The 27,484-nt window shown below is 37.4% G+C and overlaps 1 protein-coding gene and 1 pseudogene across 2 annotated transcripts in view; one reads left to right on the plus strand and one right to left on the minus strand.

The window, feature by feature from the left end:
* Nucleotides 1-21,118, plus strand: part of LOC143572590 (uncharacterized) — a 35,077-nt gene extending 13,959 nt beyond the window's left edge. The window contains exon 6 of the mRNA XM_077057711.1: nucleotides 20,985-21,118. Coding sequence (XP_076913826.1) covers nucleotides 20,985-21,110 — 126 coding nt within the window. The 3' untranslated portion in view covers nucleotides 21,111-21,118. The remainder of the gene's footprint in view (nucleotides 1-20,984) is intronic.
* LOC143572600 (G-type lectin S-receptor-like serine/threonine-protein kinase CES101) lies at nucleotides 1,164-17,193 on the minus strand (annotated as a pseudogene). Its single transcript, XR_013142284.1, has 6 exons — nucleotides 16,591-17,193; nucleotides 16,305-16,504; nucleotides 15,997-16,207; nucleotides 15,677-15,914; nucleotides 2,225-2,375; nucleotides 1,164-1,475 (listed from the first exon to the last, which is right to left on the minus strand). The product of XR_013142284.1 is annotated as a G-type lectin S-receptor-like serine/threonine-protein kinase CES101 (transcript).
* Nucleotides 21,119-27,484: the final 6,366 nt, after the last annotated feature.

Genomic DNA, 27,484 nt, shown 5'->3' on the forward strand with positions numbered 1-27,484 from the left:
AGCGGAATATTACGGGTGAGTCAAACCAGTTCACAACGTGAATGTAACTATATATCTGCAATCCAAGAAATTGGTACCAGAGGAAGCAACACTTCCTATAACTGATGAAGTAACAACCATTTTTTTCTTTCACAAACGAGAAACAGACGGCAAGAAAAAAGGAGCAGTTGGGAGAAAATGGTGAATAACAAGCAAGCGGATGAAGAATTGGGGTTTAATAATCAAACAACCCCTAAGAACGTGACACCCAAACCAACTTAATTAACCCAGGAAGATGAGAAATCACAGACGAATAACAATTGACAATCAACCGAGCCTAAAGCTCTGATACCATGTCAAGAATTGAACCATATGATTATTATTGAACAAAGGATTTAGAACCAAATGGCTCATATCAACTACAATATTATGAACAATATAGGGATGAACCCTAGAAAACCAAAGAAGATTAAGAGACTACATTGTTGATTGATGTATTTCCAGAGCGATTCTTTTATAGCCAAATCAATCCTTGATAGCAGCCAAGTCCATAATTGATTAGCAACGCCAGCTAAAAAGAGCAACAATCTTCAACCGAAAGGAAGAGGAGACGCTTCAGTATGGGCCAATTGGATGAAGGCTTGCCAAGAAGATAAGATCCCAAACAGAGGTCCAATACATAAAAAATAAATAAGATCCAATTAGAATAATAAAAAGAGGATTATAAGTATATATTTTAACAAAAGTAATGACATATAAATAGTCTACAAACATCCAACAGAAATAAATTACTTCCACGAAAAAAGGTGGAGTCGAACAAGACAAAACAAACTGAACTAGTCCCACGTTCGCCAACGTTCACATCCTACTGACTTCACTCAACCTTGGATAATAGTTTAACAACCAAATGAAACAAATACTAAATCACTAACTAATAAAAACAGACTCTTAAACCCACCCGTAAAGATTAAACCCAACAACCGTCTTGTCATTTTGACTCAAACAAATCTTTACCAAGGCTCAAGGGCTGGTTATAGGAATATCGTTATGAACAATCACAATCAAGTTTACAGGTTTTGCCGTATAATGAGAATCTCATAATGAACAATCACAATGGAGTTCACATGCACGAGATCAACCAATATTACACAAATATATAATGACAACAATAACAAAGAAAGCAGCTACATTCGGCCCTCCATAATAGTGAGGGTTATATCGTTTGAAGAGTAATCTTTCGATCCGCTTTCTTTAGGAGTTGAATTCGACCCGAGTATGCCAGTAAAGAATGCTGGTCTTTTTGGAGCGGGCAACGATATGGTGTCGTTGAGAAGCATGGATATCATATCTGAAGTTGTTGGTCTATCCACTACACTTTCTTGTACACATAGAAGTGCCACACGAAAAATCCTCAAGAATTGTGGTACAACAAAAGTACTTCCAAGTGTTGGATCATGCAACTCCAGCTCATTCCCTTGCTGTAATAGCTCCCATGCCTAATTCATTAGAGTTAATTAAACTAATTTATCGTTAATTCCCGGATTAACTGACCAAGTAAATGCTATGATTTGGTTTAAATCAACAAATCCATATATATATATATATATATAGGCAAAGTAGAGAATGAAAAGTATATAGAGTTTTTATTCTAACCTAACCCTATATAGGCAAAGTATATATATATATATATATCCATAACTGACCAAATGAATGGACCAAGGCTTTATCCGCTTTCATTCAAGATGCTATATGATATAGCATTGTTACAAAAATTAGCATATTCTATTTAGAACCAGATAAAAGTAAGCAAGCTAGAAAATGCCCAACTTAAAGTGATCATAGCTTCCGTTATGTTTGGAGTTACTTAGCCCATAAGATATATTGGAAATGTCTCAACAAACCTGACGCATGAACAAATGCCATAGCCGGTTGGTTTGTTTGAGTCTTCGGTCCACATCTCTTCTTTGTTTTGAATTTCCAGATTTTACAGGTTTTATTGTAAATGTTTCTGAATCCTGGATCTCAGTCAATTTCAGTTTGTTTTGTTATTTAATATAATTTTCATCTAGTAAGTTTCACTATTTTCTATGACCATCAAATTTAGTTTTTCCTAATAAAAAGGGTTTTATACTTTTATGTATTGGTCTAAACATTAAAAAAAACCTTAAAAAGTCCTCTTTGTTTATATCACGTTGTGTCACTATAGTATGTGAATGATGCAAAAATTGAGTTTAGTAACACTTACGTAACCGATAAGATTGTATGTGCGATTATTTTGAATGAAGCTGCAGTTTCTTCTTCCACTGATAATTTCTAGGATTAGGACTCCAAAGCTGAATATATCAGACTTCATAGAGAATGTCCTGTCCATTGCATACTCAGGAGGCATATAACCGCTACGCATAACAAATCGATCTAATTATGTTTCCAGATGCACGATGAAATTGGATAAACAATACACATCTAAAAGGCGTTGAACTGATATTTTGAATATCCCATTTCACTACTAGAAAACTGGGCAATTGTGACAGAAGAAAACAGCTGCAAGGATAGCGACTACTTTTTAAAACTCGGTTGCAAAACAGTCACAGATTTGTTAAAAAACGGTTCCAAATTTTGCCACAGTCTATATTCGATTGCAAAGCAGTTTCATAATAGGAGAAACAATACGCATATACAAAAATTAGCGATGAAGGTTTTGCAACGACAATCTCAGACGCAAATACCCAGTTTTGTAGTAGTGCAATTTTTTAGGATTGGTGAAGCCTTTGGGCTTGGGTTTACTTTAGATTACATGGATGAGCTATTGGGCCGATTTTAATTAAGTTAATTAGCCTGTATTTATGTTTCTTGTTGGCTAAAATGGAAGTGCTAATCATAGTCTATTTATATCCCTTGTTGTAATTGTAATCTTTGCACCTAATCAATGAAATAATCTAGTTGCAGCCCATGGATGTAGGTTCCCTGCTAGGACCGAACCACGTAAAATTCTTGCGTCGTGTTTATCGTTTATAATTTATTTTTAGTTTACTGCGTCTATAATCGTGTGTGCTTGTTTGTATGTTGTTCAGCTGCGTACAACTTTGTTCCCAACAAGTGGTATCAGAGCTTAAGCTCTTCAAAACAAAAAGTATGCTGAAAGTGTTGCAACTGCAGTTTACTTAATCAACTTGGCTCCAACCAAAGCTCTTCAAAACAAAACTCCAATGCAAGGTTGGAACAATAGCAAGCCTTCAGTCTGCCATCTCTTGGATGTTGTGCTTATGGTTTACTTCCATCACAACAGAGAAGAAAGCTTGACAACAAGTCTGAGAAGTTTATATTCATTGGATATTCTCAACAATCCAGTGGATATCGGTTGTACAATCCTACAACCAAAAAGTTCCTAATCAGGAGAGATGTTGTGTTTCATGAGAACTCAAAGTGGGAATGGAATGTTAAAAGCCATGATGACACCACTGCCTATGATATAAACTATATTGATCCCTTTCCCACTGAACCAACCTCTAACACACAAACCACCGACTTATCACAAAACACTTCTCAAAACACCAGCCTACAAACTTCTCAAAACACCAGCCTACAAACTTCCAGTTCATCACATAACACTTCTCAAAACTTTAACACAACACCTACTAGCCCTTGTAATACACCTCACAACCAAACCTAAGCTGAACCAATTCACACATTCTCTCCAACAACCTGCCAACCTGACTCATCATCCACAACATCTCACCATGATGTTTCATCCTCACAACTTGATAACTCATTTACTCCAACTACCCCCATACGTAAAACTAAAGACTTAACACAAGTATATGATCAGGCAAAGAAGATCAAGGTGGGAAAAGATTTTTACTCATGCCAATTTGCTTTAAATGTGACTGATCCTACTCACTTTGATGAGGCTATGAAAAAGAAGGAATGGCAAGATGCTATGGCTAATGAGTTAAAGGCTATTGAAAAGAATAAAACATGGGAGCCGGTCAATCTGCCATTTGGAAAGAATGTGGTGGGATTAAAGTGGCTGTATAAAACAAAGTTGGGTGCCAATGGAGAAATTCTAAGGCACAAGGCAAGACTAGTTGCCAAAGGGTATTCCCAAAAGCAAGGCATTGATTATCAAGAGACATTTGCTCCGGTGGCAAGATTTGAAATGATTAGAGTGGTGTTATCTGTGGCTGCTCAGCTAGGGTGGCCTGTCCATCAACTTGATGTCAAGTCCGCCTTCCTAAATAGGGACTTGACTGAAGAAATATATGTGCAACAACCTGAAGGGTATGAAGTAAAAGGGCAAGAAGGCAAGGTGTACAGGTTAAGAAAAGCTCTTTATGGCCTAAAGCAGGCTCCGCAAGCCTGGTATTCAAAAATTGATGGGTACTTTCTTGAGAAAGGATACAAAAGAAGTTATAATGAACCAACCTTGTATATCAAGGACTGTGGCAATAATAAATTCATATATGTATGTTTATATGTGGATGATATTATTTGCACCGGTCACTGTCTTGAGCTTATTGTAGAATTCAAACAAGGAATGATGGAGGTGTTTCAAATGACTGATCTAGGTCTTCTCAAATACTTCTTGGGGCTGGAAGTAAGGCAATCTGATCATGGAATATTCATATCTCAAGAAAAATATGCTAAAAGTCTGCTTGAGAAGTTTGGAATGAAAGAGTGCAATGTAGAAGATACTCCCATGAGTTCAAGTGAAAAATTGATGATAGAGGATGCTGTTGATAAAGAAATGAGTTAATGTATAGAAGTATAGTTGGTGGGCTAATATACTTGACTCATACTCATCCGGACTTAACTTATACAATTAGTGTTGTCTCAAGGTTTATGCAGACTCCCTCAAAGATGCATTTATGTGCAGCCAAAAGAATTCTAAAGTATGTTGCAGGAACAAAACACTATGGAATATGGTATGATAAAGGGGCCAATATTAAGTTAATTGGGTTCTCTGACAGTGATTGGGCCAGCTGTGTAGATGACAGAAAAAGCGTCACAGCCTATGCTTTCTTTCTCTTGGAAGTGGAGTTGTCAGTTAGTGCTCAAAGAAGCAGTCGACGGTGGCTTTATCAAGTATCGAAGCAGAATATATCTCAGCCACAGCAACTACCTGTCAAGCAGTATGGCTGAGGAGGGTGCTTGAAGATCTGGGCCTTGGTAAGTCGAGTGCTACTACCAACTACTGTGATAATATGTCGGCAATTAATCTCAGCAAAAATCCAGTTATGCACAGTAGATCCAAGCATATTGAGCTTAAACATCATTTTGTTAGAGAAATGGTTGCATAAGAACTGGTGGTACTTGATCACTTCAACACACATGAGCAGCTAGCTGACATGTTAACTAAGGCCCTTGCTAGAGAAAAATTTGTCTACTTCAAGCATATGCTCGGTGTCATGGAGTTTGAATCAAGAGCAGGTGTTGAAGGATGATTCCAAACTCCTCATGTAACACGTGGGTTTCTCATGCACATGCATGTTTATTATTTAATTTTGTTATTTAAGTTTGTTTGAATAATTCCTTTGTTTTTAACGTTGTAACTTACCTAGTCTTCAGGAGGTTGTTATCTCTGGTTATTTAAGAGATCCTTTAGATCTCAAGTTTGTATGCTCTATTTTTCATTCAATAATAAGAAAGAAACCCTTTGCTGCCTTTCTTGATCTTTATTCATCACAAAAGCCAACATTAGAAGCTGCTCGGCAAATTAGGGTTTCAGTTTAGTCTAATGTTTTTTTTGGAAAGCTGGGGAATCTTTGGAGTTTGTCTATTAAGGGCCTGCTATAATGATATCCGGTTTTAGATATGAAATATTAATCACTAGGTTAGTTCAAAGACTAAATTGCGATTAGGTTGGGTTAGTGTCGGCGGTCATTACCGACATTGATAGCTGAAGTGGTATGGAATTTAATGGTAATTTAATAATAATGGAATATAGATTGAATTTTATTGAACCAAGAAATGGGGATGAGGATAGATACAAAATACAAATATGTCAAGTTCCGGATCGATAATCAAACACCAAATAAATGAATAACTCTCGTTTATATTAATCAAAAAATATAACTCTAAAAACTGATTACAACTCTTAAACCCTAACTCGGTTTGACTCTTGATGAACCCTAACTCGGTTACATCTAGATGAACCCTAACTCGGTTACAACTCGTGTGTGTCTCTAGATGAACCCTAACTCGGTTGCACCTCACACTCCACAATGATAATGTCTAACATAATTTGGTTTATATGGACTAACCTAACTTGCTAGCCAAGACATTACCAATTATAATTACAATACAATTAGGAAACATATTGTAATTAGGAAACATAATTAACCAACTATGACCAGCTTGTCAACATTGGTCCCTCATGTTCACCGACTTGTGACTTGGAGTTCGAAATTACTTCCAACAATACATGGTGAGAGAAAGAGAATAACAAGTTTCACAATCATGACATACCCATGCACTACCTCACCCTTTCCTTATGTAACCAATTCTAGTATTCCCTGATGACTTGGCTCATATGTGATAATCTTGAAAACGTATTGGTGGTGTGGTTATTCTAAAACTCTTCTTTCTTTCTTGTTGGGCAGTGGTTGTGGGCTGGTTTGATTTGTTAAGCTTAGTGGTGCTTGTGGACTCACAACCATAGCTGGTAATACCTTGCAAATCGCCGAGTTCTGTTGTCGAAAATTCTTCATATTTCACCAAAAAACCGGCACAGGTGGTCCGTGGTTTGTGTTGCTGAGGGTCCGGTTCGTGATGAGAATTGCTAGTGCCGAGTAATTTTGTGTTCTTGGTTGAGATCACGGTAGAACCTTGATATTCACCGGATTCCATTTTGTTTGATTGCCGGCAACAGAGTTCGATTGTCGGCGGTTGTGACGTGAAGGAGTACATGGACCATAAATTAATCCTTTCTCTGGGTTGGTGAAAAAAAAATTTTTTGAACCTGTTGTCTCGTAATACAAAAGTGAAAAAGGAAGGTGATAAGAAAAGGTAATAAATATGTGTTTAATCATGGCCAGGACTTTCTTTTAAATCCTTGAGCAACTGGTTTATTTATTTTAATTCGATTCACGACGCTAATGAGGTTTATTTATTTAGTGTTGATCGAATTTGGTTGCAAGTTAAGTGGGGTTTTGAATTTGAGGGGTTTTGGTGTTATTATCGACTGTAATTATTTTAACCGGGTTTTGTGAAGATTGCATGGATTCAGGTTAGATTTGTCTGCATGAGATCAGTATGAGGTAACTTTAATTTTACAGTTTATTTACAATTAGTTAATTTATCGGTCATTGCAGGAGCAAATCGGTTTAAGTTGACAGTGTTCAATAGAACTATTGTCAAGTTTAGGCGCGCGCCATTGCTGTGTCTGTTCACTATTTTCGATTTATTCTCGTTTGTTATTGTCATAATTGAAGACGAGATAGTTGTGATTGGAATGTTCGATGGTTTGGATTTTTAGGTTGATTGGTTTGTCATGGGAACTTGGATGTGAAACTGGTGATTATAACTAGAGAAAAAGAAACCAACAGGTGCGCTGGTAATGACATAAGTGAAAAAAGAGAATAGTGGCAAGTCATGCGATCTATTGCTTGTTTGGATGACCTTTCGGTTAGGGCATGCGTTAACTGAATGTGTGTACAGTCATAGAACCCTTGGTACCACTTGCTTTCCATGAAAGCTCAATTGTTGTTATAACCGTTTACATATTAGCTGGTCTCGTTTGTTATTCTTGTTCGATGTTGATCAATGGTTTCACATTTGAGCGACCTTTGCATATGTATTAGGTGAAGGTTTTTGCTGGGGAAGTACGAGTGGAAATTCGACTCGTGGATGTTGTTTTGGCATGTGTTGGGATAACATGGACAATGGGAGCTGGGCATAATTTGACTTGGTAGGGTTGTATGAATGTGTGGGACATTCTTTAGAGTCGATGCCTAAATATGGTAAATTATGCTTCTGAGAATGCGTCGATGGTGATGCATTGGGACTTAGTGGAAGGCAGTGAAGACTCTTAGGTTCGAGATTTTGTTTTGCTTCATTTTCTTATTAACTACTTCAATGAAGCATCAGTGAATCTACTATTGAAGAATTTTCTGGGTTTGTAAAAGTCTTGCCTCGCTGAATTGGTAGAGCTAAGTGGGGTCGTAATGCAAGCATGAATCCGGGAGCCATAAGGAAGCTTGAGCTCATACTGTAGGCTCCTGGACGGATCGTACACGGGACGTCGCTAACAACGCAGGTGCGGAATCCCTGCGTGGGTAGATACGAGTGTAGAGTATGTAGAGATCGAACACGAAAGCAATAAACCAACCACGTTATATTGATAACAAACACGTGACCCGAGGTCACTGTTACAGACTATGACACGAACAAGTTCACTAAACAACTGAAACAAACCCTAAAATGACCAACTCGTAAACTGTTCGCTGAACAGTATATAAACACGACAACTTCGCCACAGGCGAAGTTGTCAATAACTTCGCTGATTCAACAAGTTCGCCATAGCGAACTTGTTGACAACTTCGCGCTTTACATAAATAATCAAATTCAAAACATAATTACATTACAGACTCGATTACAAATGCTAGACTATGAACTACTGACACACATGTACCAACAGACTCCCCCTTGGCAGTAGCTTCATATCTTGATCTTCAAATCTTGAGTCTTGTAATCTTTCATCTCTACGCGTGCGCCCCTTCTCTAACACATACCGACACCACCCGTTGATATTTCCTAGCTTGATCCTTCCAAGCAGGAATGTAGAAGATCTTCTTCTCGTTGAGCACTTTCAGATCAGCCTTCGATAGATTAACAAGATGCATCGGGTCGTAAACCCGAAGTACTTCTTGTTCATCCTCATCTTCCATTACCGCCTCAGCTGTCTCACAATCCACGTACCACCATTTTAGATCTTTGAGCACGTCCTTGGGCATGAACTTCATCGATACTTCTTTAAGGCACCGGATCGGTTTGTATTTCATAACCATCCAAGGTTTTCCATCAACTCTCAGACCTCTATCCTTGTCTTCGACAAGTTTTCCCTTTTGTGGTTTCAGTAGCTCAAACTTTTTCTCTTTAAGGCACTCTTTCCACACAATCTTCGCAATGATTCTAGCCATGTTGTCTTCGCTTCTGTTTATCAATCCCAATCTGGCTAAATCTTTTACTTCACATTCTGGCAGTGTGTTTAGAGATCTCAACTTTCTCTGGAAGTACTGAATGCCATCATACCTCTTGATCACAAAGAGCCGCAGCTGCTCGTCGTATAACCAGCAGATAATACCTTTCTTGGCTTCCGTGTATCCCTTAATATTGTAACTTTTTCTGAACATCTTAGGGACCGCCGGCTTCTTCGTCTTTACGAACCAGTGGGCACATCCCTCCTTCCATTTCGGTTGTTCCTCCCACTCAGCATCTTCCTCCACATTCTCGTCACACAAACCTGTTCTGTCAACCTCCGGAATCTCATGTTCCACGGAGTCATCCACAATCTCACCTTCTTCTAACATGTTTTCAACCGTAATCTGTTCTCCAATCCTCTCAATCTCATCCACTGGCAGCACATCATCTTCCATCATAAACTCATCATCCTCCTCATCCAACTCTTTCAATGCATCTATCACGTCTTCAACATCAGCATCATCATCAACTGCTACAACATCGTCACCAGCTGCATTTGTAGACTCCCCCTCAGTTGTGGAAGCCCCAAGAGCCTGAGAGGTTCTTGGCAGCTCACCACCTGCACCTTCTGGTGCATTGGGATCATCGTCATGATCTTCTCTTCGTTTCGTCCTCAACTCATCACCCCTACACGTCTTCTCCCCCTGAGATGCCAAGAATGCCTTGAAGGCATCTATTATTTTACCGTGTTCAACCAGGAGGGCTGCTTGTAGTCGATTGGATTCCACTAGGCTCTGAATGGTCTTTGTCTGATCAGCAACAATCCGCTCTAGTGATGTAATCCTCTCGGAATCTGAAGTAGGCGTAGGAGTTGGCGGAACATCAGCAGAAGTGACCGCAGGTGGTACTCTTGGTAACCCTGCAGTAGAAGTGATGGTCGACTCCACAAACCGTGCAACTACCACCGGTGGATTATTTTGTTGTGGTGTTTGAGACACAACTGTTGGGGCCGACGTCTCGACCGCTGTAACCTGTGCTGTAGTAGGAATAAGAGACATACCAGATAAGGCAGGTGGAGCAAAACGTACCAGCCTTGAAGATTCTCCAGCTCCCGAACCCATACCTCTCTGTTCTCTTCTTGAACGTCTAAGCACAATCTGCACTGCCTCCTCTTCATCAACTTCTTCCTCATCCTCGTTTTCCGTTCTCGGTCTCTTTCCCGTAGTCCGTTCCCGAGACACCATAAGTCTTCTTGCCTCAGCAAACGTCTCGTCTAGATCAGAGTCAGCTACCGAAGTAACTGCTCTAGTAACATCTACGAACTGAGGACCCGAGACATCCATATCAAACACACCATGTACGCCAAAGGCAGCATTAAGGTCAACGTCTTCAGCAGTAGACACAGCGTGAGATACAGTAGCTGGCACAGCAGCAGAGGCAACATTAGAAACCACAGGCGCAGCTGATACAGCATGAGGTGCTGCCGCCTGATGTGGTTGGGGGTCTCTGAACTCGTCCCCTCCTGCAGGAACATACTCCGGATTGATGAGATATCCGAATAAGGGAGTATGCCTGGGACGCAGCTCAGGCTTGCTTAGAATCATTGCGAAGATGAATATGTCCCATTCTCCTGTGCCACAATTCTGATTCTGATTCGCTTGCTTTTGTCATTAAACAAGATTCTCTGGTGGCCATTTCAGTAGAGCTCATATCCATCACGTATGTATTCGTTTCACGTGGAGCTTTCATTACTATCCATTCTTCTGGTATTTGAAAACCAGGCTTCAATACGATCGCTTCATTCTTCGTGAAATGGACAGTGTAATCTTTATCACAAATCTGCGACACACTCAGCAGATTGTGCTTTAATTCCTCCACAAAGTTTACATTTTCAAGTGTCATTCTCCCATTCGACACAGTTCCTCTACCGGTAATCCTTCCACCGCTTTCACCAGCAAAACTAACTCTAGCTCCCTGAACAGGTTTTAAGTCTTGCAACAAGTGTTTGTTGCCTGTCATGTGCCTGGAACAGCCGCTATCTACAATCCAAAGATTGTTGGCAGCCCTGTTCAACTGTTCCTGCACAATAAAACAAAGAGTTAGAATCTTGGGACCCAAGACCAATTGGTCTTGGATCGATACGTCCCGTACCCTGGCTTTCTCAAGTTAGCGTCAGGATAATTTCTGTAAGTCCTGTTAGGGAATCTCCCTGCAGATTGCGTGTAATGTCTTCCAAACCTTTGAGAAATGAAAGTGTTATATCTTGTGGTTTGGTTGTAAAACTGAGGTTTGTTTTTATGAAAACTTGAATTCGTTACATTTTGGCATTTTTTAAAGTTTTCATTTTTATCAGTAGCAAAATGACGCTTATACTCAGTTTTATTTGGTTTCACATCTCTAAATCTCGGTTTCAAAGGGCAATCTGCAACTAGATGTCCTAACTTGTTACATCTAAAGCAACATCGACTCTCCATTTTCTTGTCAAATGTTGGTTTGGATGTAGAGGCAGTGTTACCAGCCGTTCGTCTCACATAAGGTGGGACGTACGGATTGAGTGGAGAACTCTTTTTAGGAATTTTATTTTTATCTCCTTCGGTGGGTAAACTTACCTTCTCTTTTGTCTGACCAGATTCGGACAACTTATCCGAATCCGATGAGACTGGACTTGAAACAGAAATATTCACACTAGAAACAGGCGAACTTGTTTCGCCACAGCTAACACTTGGTTCTACACTAGTAATTTTGATAGGAGTTGTCTGAGGAACTTCGAAATCAACAGATTTCTGAACACTTGGATTATAAGTATAGTTGTGGTTAAAGGGTGGTGGAACTTCGTGATAACCGATTCCTCCCCTCTTTGCAGAGGTACCTTGATCACTCACGAGGTGATCAAGGATTGCAGAGGAATTCCTGAACTGCTCAAGTTTGCGGTTCAGTTCCACCACCTTTACCTGGTGGTCAGCAATCTGTTTATCCCGATCAGCAATCACTTTAGTTTTTTCCTCCAAAACTTCATAACTAAGATCAATTATTTCAATTTTCTCAGCAAGTTTAAGCTTTAAGCTTTGAATGTCTTTTTCACATGCTTTTATTTTAATTTTATAACTTGTTTCTCTTGCTTTCGTAAAATGGTGATCTTCTTTAATGGTTTTAAAGTCAGCATCTAAACGGACGTACTGATCAGTCATTGTTGTTAGTTGCTCAGACAAATTTTCACAATTAGTACAAATATTCTTATTACATACCTCAGAGCGAGTGTCCTTGTCATCTGCCATGAAAGCTGTTTCTTCTTCAGTAGCTTTCTCATTTCCATCAACCTTCTCACATTCTTTAACTTCAGCCTCAGCCATGTTTGCTTGCTCACCAGAACCACTTGAATGCAGGTTCCAGTTGTACTCACCTGCTTCTCTGGTCAACATGGCGTTAATCTCTCTGTTAACTCCAGAGTGTTGTGTAGGTCGACCTTGTCCTCGTTCAACCCTCTCATTTCTGCATTCCTTGGCAAAGTGCCCGTACTGTTGACAATTATAGCACCTTAACTTGGATTTGTCGAACCCAGGCCGACCACCAACAAACTTTCTCCCAGTTTTGTTCATAAACCGTTTCACACGCCTCACAATCATTGCCATTTGCCATTGCAAGTCCATCTCCTCCAGATCATCAGCATCGATCTGGTCGTAATCCTCATCTAGTACAGCAGGGTCCACAATCTTCCCCTGGATGTAGTTTTCGTAGGAAGCAATAAATGAAGCATAGACTGCAAACTGCTCTTCAGCAGATTTTACACTCATAGGCATCTTGGTATAATTATTGCTTGATGCATTTGCAGAAAAACCACTTGAGGATGCTTGAGGCTTTGAAGTACTTGATCCTCCAGCAACGAAACATACATCACCATTCGAGTTTACAGAAACGTTTCCTTCATGAGACGAGTCAGAACCTGACTCCCCTTTAGAGTAATAAGCAGCAGATTCAGGCCTCGAACTTGAGCCTGAGTTAACCTTTGCACCATACATACCAGGGTCTTGTATCTGATCTGTAGGTGTTTCTTTTCGAACCATATTAAGCTCATAAGTTCTGAGCTTGTTCACTGCCGTTTCAAGATCATAATTAGGAAAGTCTCTGTCTTCCCTCATAAGAACGGTGTACATTTCCCACTTCGGTGGGAGAGCATCGAGAAGTTTTTCAACGATCTCTTCTTCTCGGTAAGCAATCGGATAATTGCTAAGCTCTGTCATTAGATGATAGTATCTGGTGATAATATCATCCAGTGATTCGTTCTTCAAAAATTTGAAGACGGAGAACTGGGTCTTTAAGAGTTTGATCTTTGACGCACGGATACCCACATTCCCCTCGAATCTATTTTCAAGAGCATCCCAAAGCTCTCTCGCAGAAGTGTACTTTCGGAACGTATGGAGAACCTCTTGAGGAAGTGCCATTGTTATAGCTGCATGGGCCTTACTCTCAGCCTCATACATTTTCTTTTCTTCGTCCTCCATTTTGCTATACTTCTTAACCACATCACGTCCTTCGTATTGCATAGTTGGAGGGATATATCCATCCTGGATGCACACCCACATTTTGGCATCCTGGTATTTGATGTATTGGATGAATCTGTCCTTCCATGCCACGAAGTCAGTTCCTTTCATCAGCCTCGGGGCCTTAGTGGCAGACCCCGCTTCTACTTCCATCTTGACCAAATCGGAGATGTTAATCGACGACATCCTTGCGAAAACCTGAAAAACCTGAAAATAATAATAAAATATTAAAACAGCTCAGTAGGCGAAGTTAAGAATAACTTCGCTTGAAAGTTAACTTCGCTGAAAAGAGAACTTCGCTGGGCCTTAAATTCGCTTGAACCGGCGAAGTTAAAAATAACTTCGCTTAGAATGAGCGAACTTAGGAGTTAAGCGAACTTGGGTGGGAAGCGAAGTTGCGGATAACTTCGCTGAGGCGAACTTATGAGGTAAGCGAAGTTGTGGTTAACTTCGCTAATCCTTATATCTTCGCCGAAAACCCTAATTCCAGTGACGGCAACTTCGCCTGAAGAATGGTAACTTCGCCCGAAGAACGATAACTTCGCCCGATGAACAAGGAAACTGTTCAGATCTGATTTCGTCAATCCAGCAGTTTCCGATCAATGCAATGGCTTGAAAATGACTGTCAAGCACGAGCAAAACACAATCCCAACAAAAACACGTCCCGCGAAAAGGTCAAACGAGACGTTTCTACACCCGCGTGAAATCCCGAACCTCACAATCGAGCCGATGGCTTTGATACCAATTGTAGGCTCCTGGACGGATCGTACACGGGACGTCGCTAACAACGCAGGTGCGGAATCCCTGCGTGGGTAGATACGAGTGTAGAGTATGTAGAGATCGAACACGAAAGCAATAAACCAACCACGTTATATTGATAACAAACACGTGACCCGAGGTCACTGTTACAGACTATGACACAAACAAGTTCACTAAACAACTGAAACAAACCCTAAAATGACCAACTCGTAAACTGTTCGCTGAACAGTATATAAACACGACAACTTCGCCACAGGCGAAGTTGTCAATAACTTCGCTGATTCAACAAGTTCGCCATAGCGAACTTGTTGACAACTTCGCGCTTTACATAAATAATCAAATTCAAAACATAATTACATTACAGACTCGATTACAAATGCTAGACTATGAACTACTGACACACATGTACCAACACATACAAAAGTTTAAACTTTGACGGGGATTTCGTAACAATGGAAGAACGGGGGTGTTCAAGTACATTTATACAGTGACGCTGGGTTTTTAGACAGGAATTCCGAATGGAAATTTTCTCCTAGGTGCTTGCTGTATTATGGGGACTGCTTTTTCTTCTAGAAGTCTCTAGAGCCGGTTGTGCGAGTAAGTAGATACCGGTTGAGATTGAAGATGTGTCATTGGTGGGTTTTGCCATGACTGGCCTGTGATGAATGTATTGGAGCTAGGTGCTTCAATGGGTGGATTGGATTGTTGAAATCTTAGCTTGTTCACAGTGAGTTGAAAGCTAGGAAAACTTTCGTTGTTGAAGTTTTAGCTTGTTCTTGAAACTAGAGGCTTGATGAATTTCTATTATTGAAGATTAGTGAAGTTATTGGATTTGAGTTTACTTGGATAGCATTTGTAGATTTGCAAAGGCTTCAAGTGGGAGATTGTTAGGATTGGTGAAGCCTTTGGGCTTGGGTTTATTTTAGATTACATGGAGGAGCTATTGGGTTGGGTTATTATAAAGTTAATTAGGCCCGTATTTATGTTTCTTGTTGGCTAAGATGAAAACTCTAATCAAGTCTATTTATATCACTTGTTGTAATTTAATCTTTGCACCTAATAATGAAATAACCTATTTACAGCTCGTGGATGTAGGTTCCCCGCTTGGACAAAACCACGTAAAATTCTTGTGTCGTGTTTATCATATATTTTCTGTTTTCTACGTGTATAATCGTGTGTGCTCGCTTGTGTGCTGTTCTGCTACGTGTCGCTTTGTTCCTAACAATTTTTGTGGTTTTCGGTAACAAAAAGAGCAAACTTACTATGTTACTACAACCCTGTTAGTTATTGCCTCAGTCTCGTTTTCCTTGAACATTCTTGCCATACCAAAATCTGAAATCTTCGGGTTCATATTCTCATCTAATAGAATGTTATTTGCTTTTAGGTCTCTGTGAATAACTCGCATTCTTGAGTACTTATGCAGGTATAACAACCCCTGGGCAATCCCTTCAATGATGTTAAACCGTCTTGACCAATCCAGCTCAGCCTTTCTGCTTTCATCTAAAATAGAATAGAGACTATCATTATGAAAATCAAGAAATGAAATAGCTAGTCATAGTTTATTCTGTACAAGCAAGCATACCAAAAAGGAAGAAATCCAAGCTTTTGTTAGGCATGTACTCATAAACTAGAATCTTTTCTTCCCCGTGAATGCAACAACCAAGAACCCGGACAAGATTTGTATGTTGGAGCCTGGCTATGAGTATCAGCTCATTCTTGAATTCCACAAGCCCTTGCCCTGATGCTCTTGAGAGCCTTTTGACTGCAATTTCTCGCCCGTCACATAGTGTTCCCTGTTATTGTAATTTCACATTAATTATCTATTTTCGTTAGAGAGGGTTAGAATGAAAACCATTATGCAAACTTTGGCTACTGCAAAAGTAACAACACCTTGTAAACAGGTCCAAAACCACCTTGTCCTAGCTTATTTTCGTCCGAAAAATCACTCGTGGCAGCCATGATAGAGTTAAAGCTAAACAATAACAAATCTTTTTCTGTGCTGGTATTGCTTTCAAGTTGATACACACCTTTGAAGCTTTCCGAAGCTGTTAGTTCAAGAAAAGATTCACCTCTCTTTCGTCTCTCGTTTGCTACAATCAGTATATATGACTTAATACAAGAAACATCTATGACATGAAAACAAAAGGTATATTTAATGTCACTAATATATCCATACCTTCTCGTGCTTCTCTTCTCTTCCTCAAAAAATTACATAAGATAAACAAGCAGAGAAAACCAAAAGGAATAGAAGCACCTAAGAGTGACCATATCCATATCCATTTCGTATTTCTTCCGGTTTTCTTTCCATCGTTCGTTCCTGTACCTGAACTAGTCAGATTTAGGGAACTGATCACATACTTTGATCTAGAGTTTGAGCCGGAAGATCCATGCGGAGACACCAAAAAACTAGTGCTTCCACTCCAAAAATCACAGCCAGTTCCATTGGTGGTATGGCTTTTATACCCCACACAACTGCAATTATTCAAGCATTTAGCAAAACAATCACTAATGCTTAGGCTTGAGTTGCTATCAGTAGCACTTGTCGAGCCAGGATCAAACTCTCCATCGTGTTGTTTAAAATTATCTGTCTCTCTCCTGCAATCGGGCAAACCGAACTCTACGTTGGATGATCAAAACTCTGCCACAAAACCCTCTTGTCGATTGCGTTGATCAGCCGGAAATTACCAGTGCCTTCAAGTGTTACAGTCGCGTTTGGGTTTGGACCAGCTTGAACAGAAATAGTTGCCCCTGAAGTTCCTGCATGTGAACCAAAATGCATTCAGAATATTATAAGGTAGCATGTATTTTTTATGTGTTACAGATTACAAAAGGCAATAGCATTCCTTTATTACCATTGGAAAAGATGTTAAGGAAGAAGAAAATAAAGCTCAGAGTACGTGTTTTTTGATGCTTCATTTGAACCTTTTGCATTGATAATTTCTCCAAGGCCTCTTTATAAGTCAGTACTCTTAACTTTTTTGCATTATTTCTGTACCACTATTTTTTGTTTTTATATATTATTTCTTTCGTTACAAAAAAGTCCAGTTTAGAATATGAAAAGTCAAGGTCTTGCAATGATATTTTTTTTTTCAAAAATATCCCCTTCCCAGGTAAATACGGCACGTGTAGCTTAGTTGGTTAAGGGGGCGTAAGACTGGAAACAATAACCTAGAGGTCGTGGGTTCGAAACCGATCCTAAGCGCCTATCGCCTTGTCGCTAAGTGAGGCTGATTTACATCTCATGTGATGGGCCTGGGACGGTCTGGCGTGGGCCGGTTTGCGTGTTCGGAACAACACATTTTGAACAATATTGAAGTCTTTTGACAGACACAGCGTTTTATTGAAACAACACACTGCTTCATAAAGTGATAACACAGGTTTCACTGTAAAAGTTAATTCTGGGATGGTTTCTATATTAAACATTCGATTATATTAATCACCCACAAACCACGGATCGTCCGGATCGTTAGTAACTGATCTGCTTATGACATCGCTTGCGACACTGCCTCTTAACCTTCGTATAGAGCCGGAAATTTGATTTGTCTCAAAACGAACATACATTTCACACCTCCTAAATCGCATCAAAGTTGATTTGGATTTCCCTCAACGGCCTAAAGAATTGATAACACTAAAATGAGTAAAATCACTTAGCATTATTATCTAGCAACTTCATACTTATAATTTCAACAAAGATATGCTTTTAGCGGTTTTGCACATTTTTTAGTAATCCGTTTGCAAGCTCAATGATAAAGAGAGGGGGGGGGGCACACAACAAAGGGGTCTTTCGCCTATTGGTATCAAGGTGTTAGAAAAATGTGTACCTCCTTAAGTGGTAAGGGTTCAAGTCTAACTATAGACATAAGATGTAGATTAAAAGGTAGAATTAGAGAGTGTATGAATTAGCCATTCTATAAAAGAAAATTAAGCTAAACATTCTTTTGATACCCAAAGAAAAATGTTAATAAAATTGATGAAAACGTAAATAGGGAAAGTGGACATATAAAGTTGGGCTGTGGCATTTGTTTTGGGTTAGGCCCACAAGAATAATAAACTTGATCTGTGGCATTTTGTTAATATTGGGAGCTATGACCAAAGATGAACACAAATAAAACTGAATCATATATCTAACCAAAAAAAAAAAGTAACTATAAAACCTAAAATAGCCTAGCGTAATCAAGTAGCCTAAAGTGTTCACCATCGTCGGTGATCACTACCAACAGAAATTGCGAAGTCGAAAGTCGAAACCCAATCATCAACTTGATATAAAATCTAAACATAAAATCGCCATCAGTCTCGCAAAATCGAAACAAAAAAGAAAACACAATTTGATACCCAAAAAAAACCAAAATTAAAACACATGAATCCGAAGTCTTCAAAAATACCAGAACTGAATTGGGTTAAAGAGACAAATCACATATGCTACAAAAATAACAGCTTTGAATATGAGTTTGGTCCCGCATTGTAGCCCTCATTTTCCATCAATCTATCTATGCATACCGTCGAAAGGGGCAAAATCATAAAATTCAAACCATTCAAAATTGATCCTAAATGCAATCATAGTTTACAAAATATCTCTAGCATCTAGACTTTTATAAGTCTTATTTAATTATTAATTAAAGAGAAAATTACAATTTTTTTTAGTTAACTAAATTATGGATTGGTATTTTTGAGAAATGACTTTCACTATTTATTCTTTATTTGCATTTTTTACTTGGTTTTTTCATTTACGCTATCAAACTTTTGTAATCTGCAATAATATAATATATTAATTATTTTTTTATTGAATACATATTTTCTTTATTAGTAAAATTATTCTAAAATCAACCTCTCTGTCTCCCTATGGTCTTCACCAACACCACCCCCCCCACCGGCCCCCACCCCACAAAATTACACGAATGCTGTGAATTGGACATACAAATTATATATGTGAGCAAATATTATTGCGGGAATAAGAATTGATTCATAAGCATGTTTTCTTTGTACTTTACGAGATGATGTACTAAACTGATTCATATTTTATATTTTCGTGACTTCACCAACTTTATGTTGACACAAATATTTTTTTAGCATGTATTTCAGAAATCTAGAAAAGGGGAAGATATAAGGAAACCGTTGAAGAAACAAGTCAGTTAAATAAAAGTTCTTTGAAGAAAACATGTTTTATTTATGTTTGTACGTAATAAAGTTTTAGAAAACTTTCTTGTAATAAATTACTTTTATAAGATAAATAAAGTATGTTTATGCTAATAAGTTGATATCAATGGGTCACGCTTAGCCCTTGTCTGGGTGGGGCGTAACACCTGATGAAGAAATGCATGCTTATGTTTCCAACCCCAACATGCATCCAAAAGAAAGTAAATATCTCTTTAAATCTGTCACACCGGCCAGTAGGCAATAAAGTTAAAATTACATACAGACTGCAGTTTTAAAGACTTGAAGGTTTATAGCCCTAAAGAGTTTTACGGTAATAAAGGTGCAATAGTTGGTCTTTGTTAGTTAAAAGAGACTGAATCCATTGCCATCATCTGCAAGTGTACATAAGAGGAGAAGATTCATATTCCTTGTAAATAGAAGCATTGGAATGGTGGAATACTGTGGTATAAAACTAGGGTAGAGAAACACTTTATAATCTCAACTGGAAAGTGCACCGAACCGTCGGTTTTTGTTTCGGTTCGGTGACCACAACCTTGATCAACTTTGATTAACTTTTTACTTGGATCAAAACAACAATGATCAACTTTGATTCAAAGAATTAACTAATTTGGCTTTCAAAAGTCAAACGTTGACCTTTTAGGGTCAGAGGGAGATCAGATAACATTGCAAAGAGTGTCAAAACTCAAAAGGCTGAGTTTGTACAGCATTTTTTTTAACTCCATGAAGTTAATGTTTGACTTTTAATGGTCAACTGAGTACTTTTTCACCTATGATTTTGACAAGAATTATTATCGTTGTATAACAAAGTCACAGCTATATGCAATGGCCATGAATATTTTTGTGTATACTTTGTAAATAAGAGGTAGATGAGTTTATTGTCGGGCTGCCCATTTCATCAGACGGAAAGAGACACCACAATCCAATAAAGTTCGTAGTGTTGCTGGTAGGATCGACATTCGAGCCGCAGAAAGGTATAAAATTATCAATTTTACGGTTCAAGTCCCAAATAAAAGCGTTACATTTTACTTTTCATATGGAAATTTGATATAAAATTTTGTTGGCTTAATCTCCAAAAGTTTATTCTAATCTTGTTTTAGTCGTGGATACTTGCAGTTTGAATATATTTTATTATATGAATGTAGGGGTTGGAGAGTATGCTTGCAAGACGAACACAGAACCTCTACGGATGCGTTCATATGATCAACATGTATAAATCTTTTTCACTTGATCTAATATTTTTTTCTTTTGTAAATTTATGACTTGTTTGATAAGTGAATAATATTTCCATGGTAAGACTTGATCTTCTCAACTTTTTATCTGTTTTTTTTTTTGGTTGAACTACAAAATGTGACCTATGATTAAAATAAATGCGTTGTAATTGTTTTTAAAGCGCGTACATGTTTTTATTCGTTGCAGATGGCGCTAGAGAGGTATTTTTTTTCAGAATATGGAAAAGGAACGCAAATGGTTTTGCCAAAGCAGTTAATCCTTCAAGAAAAGATTCGAAAAGGTCCACCATCAGATGACGTGAACTTCTTCTAAGATGACATGTATAGAGACGTGGCATAATGGACAGGTTGGATGACGGGTCAAAAAATGTGACTAGAATCGTCAAAATAGGGTGGGTTGACAAACAAATATGTTCTTATCTTGTTTTTTCTTGAATTTTATAACAAACATTTTTTTATCTTGTTTCTTTCTTGAATTTTACTAATGATTATATTTAAATGAGCTAGATTAAGAAAAGTTTATTATTGGAATGAATCTTAACTCTTTAATTGAACTTGCTATTGTATTTGTTTGACTGTGATAGTTAAATTATACCCTCATGAGCATGTGTACTAGGTTTCAAATCTTCTAAGGTGATACAAGGCTTCGCCAGTTTTATTTGTGGGTCTTACATTTGTGATGATTAGGCCTGTAAACGAACCAAACGTTCGGTGAACTATTCATGAACCGTTCGACGGGAAGTTTGTTTATGTTCCTTTATTTAATAAACGAACGAAGATGAACAAAAATTTGTGTTCGTTTAATTAAACGAACGAACATGAACACATGTTCCGTTTGTTCATTTATGTTCATGAACGTTCGTTTATGTTCGTTTATGTCTGCTTATTTATGCTCGTTTATGTATTATAGAAAATAATTAAATATTATTTGGATAGGTCATCTGCTTAAATGTTTTATATTTGTTAATTTATGTTCATTTAAGTTTGCTTATATTTGTGTTCATTTACATTTGTTCATACATGCTCGTTTATCTTTGTTTAATTATGCTCGTTTAGATTTTAAACAAACGAACACCAAATGCCCATTTTTAAATAAACGAACATGAACATATATATTTATTAGACTAAGTGTCCGTGTTCTTTTAAAGTTAAATGAGAACACGAGCATGCCATTGTTCGTGTTTATTCGATTCGTTTACAGGCTTTCATTATACATTGATGTATACATCGGTCTCAATCTCTAGGCTCTGTCGATTTTTTATTTGTGTTCGTTTGTGTTCATGAACCGTTCGTGAACACATTAATTTCCTTAATGAACGAATACGAACATAAAATCTCGTTCAGTAAATGTTCGTGAACACATTATTTTCTTAACGAACGAACATGAATAAGGCCTTGCTCGTGTTCGTTCGGTTCGTTTACAGCCCTAGCGATGATGGACCCGCAACATGGCGTGGGTAATCTATATAGTGAACGCTATCAAATAGAATGATCAAATTTGTCCTTTAGAATCTAGAAATATGTTGTTTTTCATTCAAATCTTGTATTTGTAGACACATTGTTTGAGCATCAACCTTTCTAATATTGTCACGTATGGAGATATAGTTTTGACGAAACTATGTGAATGTGTATATCCAAGTACAAAATTTTACTTTGTATATGACATATTTGGATTCGTATTTCGAGCTCATGACGCTATTAATATGACAAAATAATTACTTCATTTCATTAAATCAGAAGTACACAGTTTGGCATAAATTAAATAACAATACAAGAAATTTAATTTTTCAATATATGTTTCTAATAACCTAAATGTCCAACTATCCAGCCTTCAATCATCAAACTAAACTTCAAGTGAACGTGCTAACATAAATAAACTTGAAGGTTACACTTTTATTAATAGATGAAACATTAAAGTTTGAAAATTGTTGTCTTTTAAGAGATGGCTGGTGTTAATCTTTGAAAATCAGTTTTCAAATAGTAAGTAGAGTTTAGAAGAGAAGGAAAAGAAAATCACAATCCTATATAGTTGTACTTATTAATTGTTCATGTTTGCTGCAACATCGCTCCAGAGTTTGATTTATCTATCTATGTTCAAATTATCTCTGAATTTGGTGCTACCAGAAAAGGTATCACTTAACAAGCCAGTTGATGCATTTGAATGTAAACATTTTTATCTTCCCTATCACATTCATTAAATTTTAGTTTTGAGTAGGGAGTATATTTATTTGTGTACTTTCACACAAATAAATAAATAGATTATAATAAACAATATGGCTAATACAATTACAAACCCGTGTAATATATGTTGGAGGCAGGCGAATGAACTAACATATAAGTTTAAAATACAAACCAACTTCCGTACAAAATGGAAAATTAAAAATCAATCAAAATAAATTAACAATAAAAATTAAATTAAATTCAATCGAAGTAAATTATCATAATCAAAAGAACACATGTAATGTAATAATTTTTTCAATCCGTATATCACGAGCATATAAAATAGTTATTATTTAAAGATGAGACAAGAAGGATAAAGAAAGCGGTGGGCAAAGTAAAGCATATGCTGCCACGTTGAGTTTTCTGTTTTCACACACAATCATTTATTATTTACTTGTTCTAAATCCTCACCACTTCTTTCATTTATTTAATTCAACAAACACCATATATAAATTAAGATCACCAAGGATTGAATTGAAGAGAAGAAATTAATGGCAGACTGGGGGCCGGTTGTTTACTTGTCACTTTATTTTAATTGTTTAAAATTGATATGAATTGGATAGAAATATCATTATGATTGTGAATCTCTCTATACGTGTCAATGTTTAGTACGATTAATTAATTGGGATGGGAACAAAGTTTATATTTGCCTTCGTTTTTATTTCTTCGTCTGTTTAGTTTTTTATAGTTATGACATGATTATTAGAAAATGCATAATACTGAGTGAGTGTGAGTCCCCTTGGCTTTATGTATTAAATCACCTTCCGGTTTTTCATTCTATGATTTATTCTATCTTTTTCATTGTAAAACACCAGTATATTATAGGTGGTTAACTTGTAAAGTACAATTACATGTTAAGGATTGCTTTTTAGTCACGCCACCCAACTCAAATAAAATTTCAATTAGGAGTTAAATAGTTTCCTTTTGTCATTGGGTTGACAAAAAAAATTGTATCATCCCGAGCTTTTCAAATAATCCATTAAGTAGTATAGATAATCACCTCAATAACATCTTTTTTTTTCATCAATCCAGACGGATCTAACCGATCTAAAATACTTTTAGCTTTTTATCAACCGGAAGAACCACTTCCACTAATTTTTTCATCAATCCAGACGGATCAAAACCAATCTAAAATACTTTTAGCTTTTTACCAACCGAAAGAACCACTTCCACTAATGACTGATAGCATTTCAAATCTATAAAGCAAGATGACACCCTTCAAAACATGATCCAAAACCTCCACTAATTTAAACATATTGTAAGATAGAAGAAATATCAAAACCTTTAAGAAATTAGTGTAGCTAATATACAACAAGATGACACCCTTCAAAACATGATCCAAAACCTCCACCTAATTTAAACATATTATAAGATAGAAGAAATATCAAAACCTTTAAGAAATTAGTGTAGCTAATATACGAAAGTGATTAAATTAACGATCATCTATATCTTCGAAACAATTGTTTTTGAATTATGTTTTCATTCCGTTTGAGCATACAATCATCGTTAATTCACAATACTATATTATACATATACAATTTCCCTTCGTCAACTAAGGACACATCATATCATTACTTGATATTCGATTAGTCGAAGCATCAAGTGGTCTATTTAAAAAAAAGACTTGACACACAAAAAAGAAAACATCAAACACGCTTTATTTAGTGAATACTGAATGCAACTTCTTCTTAATTAGTTCCTTCTAAACATCTCGACTCTTTCATTGGTCGAGTTATGTTCTTCAAGTATAAGTCGCTCTTTGAACGACGAGATGTAATTGGACGCCTTTATGTCAACCCTAGCGTCACTGCTAGGTCCATAAACATAATCATCAAAGCCCACTAAGAAGTTGGTAAGCTTGGTTAATTATGGAACCTTTTTGATGGATGAAGATGGGTGGTTTGGCTTACCGGCACCATATGGGACGGGGATGGTGGTGGTGGTGGCGGCTTGGTGGTTTTGTAAAAGGTAGTAGCTAGCTTATTTTTAACGAAACCCGCGACTCTTTGCTTAGGGGGTGTTTCGCCTAGCTTATTTAACCATGCTTATACCTTTTTCAGCTTTTTTTTTTAATACAAAATAAGCGTAGTTTGGTGTTTGGTTTAGCATTTTAAGTTTATGCTTATAAGCTTATATAAGCTAACTTGAAGAAGCTTATTTGAAGATGGTTTTTTAGCTTATTTAAAGACGCTTATTTGTGTAAGGGTGTAAGTTACCCATTTGCCCTCAAATGAAATGATTTAATCAATTTAACTCCATCTCACTCCTATTAATTTTTAACAAATCAATTAGTAATTAATGCATATTAATGCATATTGTTCATTTTAATTGTTAGTGCACAGATTTGGTGTTCGCAGCTGTTCGAATAGGAAAGGGGTAGTTTAGTCTTTACATTTAATGTATAACGGCTCATTCGCTAAGTATGTTTAGCGAATGTGGCCTCATTCGTTAAAGACTAGGGCTATTCGTTAAGTATGTTTAGCGAATGTGGCCTCATTTGTTAAAGACTAGGGCTATTCGTTAGGGTATACCCATTCGCTAAGGGTGTTTAGCGAATTGGGGGTCATTCGCTATGGGGACGGCTCATTTGTTAGTACTGTTCTAACGAATGAGGGGCCTCATTCGTTAATACAGTATAACGAATGAGACCTGCCTATAAATAGGTCTTCCATAGAGAATTTCCTAGAGATCCGTGCCTAATTATGTCTAAAGTAATGTTACCATGCCGGATTCTCTCTAGACCTCCATTAATGGATCTTCATTAACGTATTCATCAATAAAATATTCCTTTAATGTATTGATTGATCACGAACTAAACGTATCGGTATTCCATAGGCTCAATAGCGTTTTTACAACTGGTATCAGAGATGGAAGTTGCTCGTGATACGTGTTCTTCGTGTTCATCGGATTTTATCATATAACTTGATCTTGATTTCGGACGATTCTGTGGATAATTGATGAACTGAATTATATATTAGTGTTCCTAAATGAAATTCGAGCTCTCGTGTGTAATCTAGTGGTGATTTGATGAATCCACCATTATTAAAACTTGAGTTTTCCAGATTCCGGCGAGAAAACCGTTTTTCCGGCGACTGTAACTACTTTTTCCGGCGATTCAATAATTCATTCGCCAATTTAAACTCATTTGTTAACGGAGTGTTCACGAATGAGCTCATTCGTTAAAGGTTTAACGAATGTGAGCTTCATTTGTTAAGGAGTCCTATTCGTTCACTGTTCATACGAATGAGGGATGTAACGTATGTGGACATTCGTTATTAGTGTTAACAAATGAGACCCATTCATTAATTGTAACACGAATGTGAATGGAAGTCAACGAATGTTATATTGTTCAAGCGAATGAAGACTTGGATAACGTATGAGGATTAAAAAAATGTATTTTCGGAAAATTTACTTAAACGAAAATTTTCTCGGATATTCCGAATATGCGGGACACTCTTCTTGCAAATTTTGATGATATATTTTCCGGCCGACTTCTCACGCATATCGATGGGCCGAGGGGGGGTATCCGATTAAGTTAAAGAGCCATTTATTAAAGATTTTAGAAGATTTTTTCAAGACCTTGCCGAATTTGTCAAGAAAATGGGGAGATAAAAATTTCAAAGAGGTTATTCGATTAGTATCTTCCTACGTTTGCAAGGATTTCTTGATAAATTACTGCAATTCAGGTGGTAATTCGTGATTGTAAAGCTACGTTTGACCGAGTCCAAGACTGTAATTGTTCTTCGATATTGGATTGATTTGTTCAAGATTGAAACTTGACTATGTGGGATATGAGTGTCTGTCCGTTTACTTCTTTCTAAAGGACTTTGATCCTGACTATGTTGGCTACGATTATTCGGCAGATTGCTTCTGTTGAAGGGGTTGATCTTGTTAAGGATTATACTAGTTTTGTCATCTGATTGAAGAATGAGACTGTTCAATGTTGATTAACGAATGTTGGAACTCTGAATCATATGCCCAAAACAATAGCGCATCCCAGCATATGGGGTGCTGAAGAGCTTCAAAGAGTGATAATTTGGGATAGACGTTATCGAGAGGGTGAAAACTATAACATTTCGGGTTTTTTTTTTCGTATTCGGCTATTTCGTTTTATCATTGTATGAACCTATTTCGGATCCTAATATTTAATAAAAACCTTGAATTATGAGTTATCTAGTTTCTATATATTCACATCAAGCCCTTCATGTTTACTCATTGTTTAAATCCTAATTATATCTTAAAAAGTTCATAAAATGGCCAAAATACAAACATTAGGGACTAACGTTGTCAACGGCTGAAACTTGACCCACCTGGACGCCGGAGCACCGCGCGGTGGTTGTCCAAAAGCTGGTCAGTGCTGCTGCACAGTCAGTTCCCGATAAATCTTAGTTCGTTTTCGTTTATTAGCTCGTTTATGGCATAAAATCGGTTATTTTAAGCATGAATCGCGAGAAGTAAGGACCAAGT

Source organism: Bidens hawaiensis, unplaced genomic scaffold (assembly GCF_021521415.1).
Source record: "Bidens hawaiensis isolate Kalapana, Puna unplaced genomic scaffold, B.hawaiensis_p1.1 tig00025976_1, whole genome shotgun sequence".
In the NCBI taxonomy this organism is placed as follows: domain Eukaryota; kingdom Viridiplantae; phylum Streptophyta; class Magnoliopsida; order Asterales; family Asteraceae; genus Bidens; species Bidens hawaiensis.